This window comes from Procambarus clarkii, chromosome 90 (assembly GCF_040958095.1).
Source record: "Procambarus clarkii isolate CNS0578487 chromosome 90, FALCON_Pclarkii_2.0, whole genome shotgun sequence".
Taxonomy (NCBI): Eukaryota; Metazoa; Arthropoda; class Malacostraca; order Decapoda; family Cambaridae; genus Procambarus; species Procambarus clarkii.
In genome coordinates this window covers 12,144,682-12,149,681 of record NC_091239.1, presented here as the reverse complement: position 1 = coordinate 12,149,681, position 5,000 = coordinate 12,144,682, and the positions used below count along the sequence as shown (strand labels likewise).

At 42.1% G+C, this 5,000-nt stretch overlaps 1 protein-coding gene across 1 annotated transcript in view; it reads right to left on the bottom strand.

Moving 5' to 3' along the window:
* The window catches only part of LOC123746569 (putative neural-cadherin 2), a gene marked incomplete at its 5' end in the record, with an annotated part of 39,679 nt that extends 37,781 nt beyond the window's left edge, over positions 1–1,898 (bottom strand). Inside the window, 2 exon segments of the mRNA XM_069318349.1 lie at positions 1,335–1,450; positions 1,779–1,898. Coding sequence (XP_069174450.1) covers positions 1,335–1,450; positions 1,779–1,898 — 236 coding nt within the window.
* Between the last annotated feature and the right edge of the window lie 3,102 nt (positions 1,899–5,000).

Here is a 5,000-nt window from a genome sequence, read left to right as displayed (position 1 = left end):
AATACAATGACGTGGATTAATTAGATTGGATGAACTGATTAATGTTAACTATTTAATAGCCTTAGATAGATATGATAGATATATATATATGATAGATATTGGTAAATACATGATAGATACTGGTAATTATATGATAGACACTGTTAAATATATGATAGATATTGATAAATATATGATAGATACTGATAAATATATGATAGACACTGTTAAATATATGATAGATACTGATAAATATATGATAGACACTGTTAAATATATGATAGATACTGATAAATATATGATAGACACTGTTAAATATATGATAGATATTGATAAATATATGATAAATATACTGGATAGATATAATAGATATAGATAAACATAATATACATATATATATATATATATATATATATATATATATATATATATATATATATATATATATATATATATATATAGACAGATATGATATATATGGATAGATATGATGTATAGGATAGATATTATACATATAAATATACATGCTAGATATGGATAGATATGATATATATGAAGAAATATGAAACATAACAGATATGGATATGATAGATATAGATAGATATAGATAGATATGATAAATATGATAGATACGGATAAGTGAATCAGACCATAACGACTGTTCAGGTGATTGGAGGTGATAGTAGTCGTTTTGGGAGGGCAAACCTGTCCTCCCACATAATACGTCGCATATTTGACGTATTGGACGAATTCGTCACAATTGCGAAGATTAACAAGAGTTGCATTTCTTACGGAGTGGAAAATATAGTGATTGGCCACTCCGTATAGAATCCAACGGTCTCAGCCTAATCAGAAGCGAACGCACCCAAGCAACCCACTTCACCTATCGACCCCTGATGCCTGGAAACTCTACTATGTAAAGTACTCAACCTAACCTAACTTTTCTAACGTTGGTTACAATAAAAAATGCACTTTATTACATCTTATTAACAAAAATAACTTTCAGAAAGTTCAATAACTCAGTTTTCTTTACGAGAAGGAAAAAGTGTAAAATAGTGAGAAAGAAAATGGGTCATCAATAACTTTAAGGTATAACTCGCGCGTTGTAAATGGGGGAATTGTCAGCCCAGGAGCCACAGGGGGACTCTTGCCAGGCTTAGACCGGATCAGTCAATGATCCTGTGAGACCACACGGCTCTCTCCACAGGACCTGTCGTCTCTCTCTCTTGCTCCAGTGGTCCTGTTAGTGGTTCTGAGAGAGAGAGAGAGAGAGAGAGAGAGAGAGAGAGAGAGAGAGAGAGAGAGAGAGAGAGAGAGAGAGAGAGAGAGAGAGAGAGAGAGAGAGAGAGTCTCACCTGTTGCTTCTCCTCATAGTCCAAGGGTTGCAGGAGAGAGAGGCGGCCACTGTTAGCGTCCAGAGAGAAGAGTCCTTCGGAGTTCCCATCAGTGATCCTATACTCCACTGTCTCTCCTGCAAGAGAGAGACAAGGGAGAGGAAGAAGAGACAGAGGGCAAGAGAGGGCGAGAGAGAGATTTAAAGAACAGCAGAGGAATGAAGTAAAGGAGAGGGAGATAGCAAAGATAACAAAAATATGTTTAATAAACAATAATAAAATAACAAACCTTCAGCCCACGACTAACTAGCCTCGCCAGCAGTGATAAGGAAACATGATAAGACAATGACCATCCTCATGAACACATCTTACAAGATAATTAAGCCAGCAAAAAGAGGCATTAACACAAACTAATGAGAGATACCTGGAGTTACACCGCCTGTCCCCCAGGTAAGGTTCACCTACCTGGGGAGTGAACACGGGCGTTCAGATGAACCAACAGGTGTTCACCGATGTTCTCTGCCACCTCTATAACATACTCCGCCTGTTCAAACTCCACGGGATCACTACCCACCAGTCTGGTCACTATAGAGGGAGAGAGATTATTAATCAAACATCAAATCGACACCAATATCTTACCACACCGACTGATTCAGTAACCAAGGGATATATAGATAGCTATCGTAAACATATTATGCAGATAGCGAGTCACAATAACCTGGTTGATCATTCAGATACTCCATCCTAAACGTTATCTGAAAATGAAGAGATAACGATGTTTCGGTTCATTCCGGACCATTATACGAGTTGATAATGGTCTAGAACGGACCGAAATGTCGATTCTTAATCTTGAAATTCGTGGCTTCTGTGTCTGAACACATATATACACACATATGTATAGCAAACACACTACACACAGGTATCGTATACATACTATACATACAGGTATCGTAAAGCCACTATACACCCAGGTATCGGTAAAATATCATACATACTGGTATCGTAAAGCCATATATATATGTATCATATATATGGCTTATATATGGCTCTCGGAGCCATATATAAGCCCATTAGCTTGGCGCTCTAGTAAATATACAACTTTACGTAGCCTTAACATACAACTACATACTGTAGTTGTATGTTATGACTACATATAACCGTATGTAGTGTACCTACATAATATCATATTTACAACATACTTAAATTTTAATATATGCCAACAGTATAGAAATTGCAATGCAGCAAGGTTGCAGCAATAGCCTACTTGAACATTCATCGCTCTTCAGAGAGCTCCCCAGAGAGCTCTCTAGAGAGCCTCTCTTAGGGGGGGGGGGCATCAAGCGGCTTGCTCCATAATAAGCATATTAATGACGGCTCTGTTATTCCTTAAGGTTCACTACCTCGTTAATATTACGTTCTGGCAGCGTTTTCCTGTGTACTCACCTAGTTATACTCTCCTAGTTGTGCTTGCGGGGGTTGAGCTCTGGCTCTTTGGTCCCGCCTCTCAACTGTCAATCAACTGATGTACAGGTTCCTGAGCCTACTGGGCTCTATCATATCTACACTTGAAACTGTGTATGGAGTCAGCCTCCACCACATCACTGCCTAATGCATTCCATTTGTCAACCACTCTGACACTAAAAAAGTTCTTTCTAATATCTCTGTGGCTCATTTGGGCACTCAGTTTCCACCTGTGTCCCCTTGTGCGTGTACCCCTTGTGTTAAATAGACTGTCTTTATCTACCCTATCAATTCCCTTGAGAATCTTGAATGTGGTGATCATGTCCCCCCTAACTCTTCTGTCTTCCAGCGAAGTGAGGTTTAATTCCCGTAGTCTCTCCTCGTAGCTCATACCTCTCAGCTCGGGTACTAGTCTGGTGGCAAACCTTTGAACCTTTTCCAGTTTAGTCTTATCCTTGACTAGATATGGACTCCATGCCGGGGCTGCATACTCCAGGATTGGCCTGACATATGTGGTATACAAAGTTCTGAATGATTCTTTACACAAGTTTCTGAATGCCGTTCGTATGTTGGCCAGCCTGGCATATGCCGCTGATGTTATCCGCTTGATATGTGCTGCAGGAGACAGGTCTGGCGTGATATCAACCCCCAAGTCTTTTTCCTTCTCTGACTCCTGAAGAATTTCCTCTCCCAGACGATACCTTGTATCTGGCCTCCTGCTCCCTACACCTATCTTCATTACATTACATTTGGTTGGGTTAAACTCTAACAACAACTGTGTGTGTGTGTGTGTGTGTGTGTGTGTGTGTGTGTGTGTGTGTGTGTGTGTGTGTGTGTGTGTGTACTCACCTAGTTGTGTCTGCAGGATCGAGCATTGACTCTTGGATCCCGCCTAACGCCTGTGTGTGTGTGTGTGTGTGTGTGTGTGTGTGTGTGTGTGTGTGTGTGTGTGTGTGTGTGTGTGTGTGTGTGTGTGTGTGTGTGTGTGTGTGTGTGTCAATGAGTCTTGCACGAATCTTGATTTCCTTCTTAACTTCAAAAATGAATTCTAAGATGTTTCATTTTGTCCCGTATTCCATTTTCTAATTTCACCAAATCTCGTCTCCATAGCTATACACGTCTGTACACGCTATTCCCCCGAGAGTTAAACGACCGGACACTACTGCCAAAGTTGCTTAGGCGAGGTAGTTTAAGGGGTTATATAACTGCCTCCCATTCTCTCTAAGGGTGCCTGGCCCTCTGGAATATCCGGTTGTTAATTACTGACGCCCACTAGTATCTCTGATGCCCGTATCATTACCCCCACGACATTTCCAACATTTTCTGTGAGGAAGACGGAGAGAGCGGGGCTGGCAGGACCTTGCTATCTGTTGGTCTCTTGAGAGATATTTTTCATTCCTCTCCCACCTCCTTATTTCTGATGCCATGAGAGAGAGAGAGAGAGAGAGAGAGAGAGAGAGAGAGAGAGAGAGAGAGAGAGAGAGAGAGAGAGAGAGAGAGAGAGAGAGAGAGAGAGAGAGAGAGAGAGAGAGAGAGAGAGAGAGAGAGAGAGAGAGAGAGAGAGAGAGAGAGAGAGAGAGAGAGAGAGAGAGAGAGAGAGAGAGAGAGAGAAAACGATGCCAGAAGTCTTCAATACCGGAGAATTGTTAGCAAAAATCCTGTTTTGGGTTAGTTAAATGTTCTCAAGATTCTCAATCTAATCCAACTTTGTGTACAACCACAAGTTAGAAGCCACAACTCAAGGCGCTCAGCCATCATGAGTCACAACTCAAGGCGCTCAGCCATCATGAGTCACAACTCAAGGCGCTCAGCCATCATGAGTCACAACTCAAGGCGCTCAGCCATCATGAGCCACAACTCAAGGCGCTCAGCCATCATGAGTCACAACTCAAGGCGCTCAGCCATCATGAGTCACAACTCAAGGCGCTCAGCCATCAAGAGCCACAACTCAAGGCGCTCAGCCATCAAGAGCCACAACTCAAGGCGCTCAGCCATCAAGAGTCACAACTCAAGGCGCTCAGCCATCAAGAGCCACAACTCAAGGCGCTCAGCCATCAAGAGCCACAACTCAAGGCGCTCAGCCATCAAGAGCCACAACTCAAGGCGCTCAGCCATCATGAGTCACAACTCAAGGCGCTCAGCCATCAAGAGCCACAACTCAAGGCGCTCAGCCATCAAGAGCCACAACTCAAGGCGCTCAGCCATCAAGAGCCACAACTCAAGGCG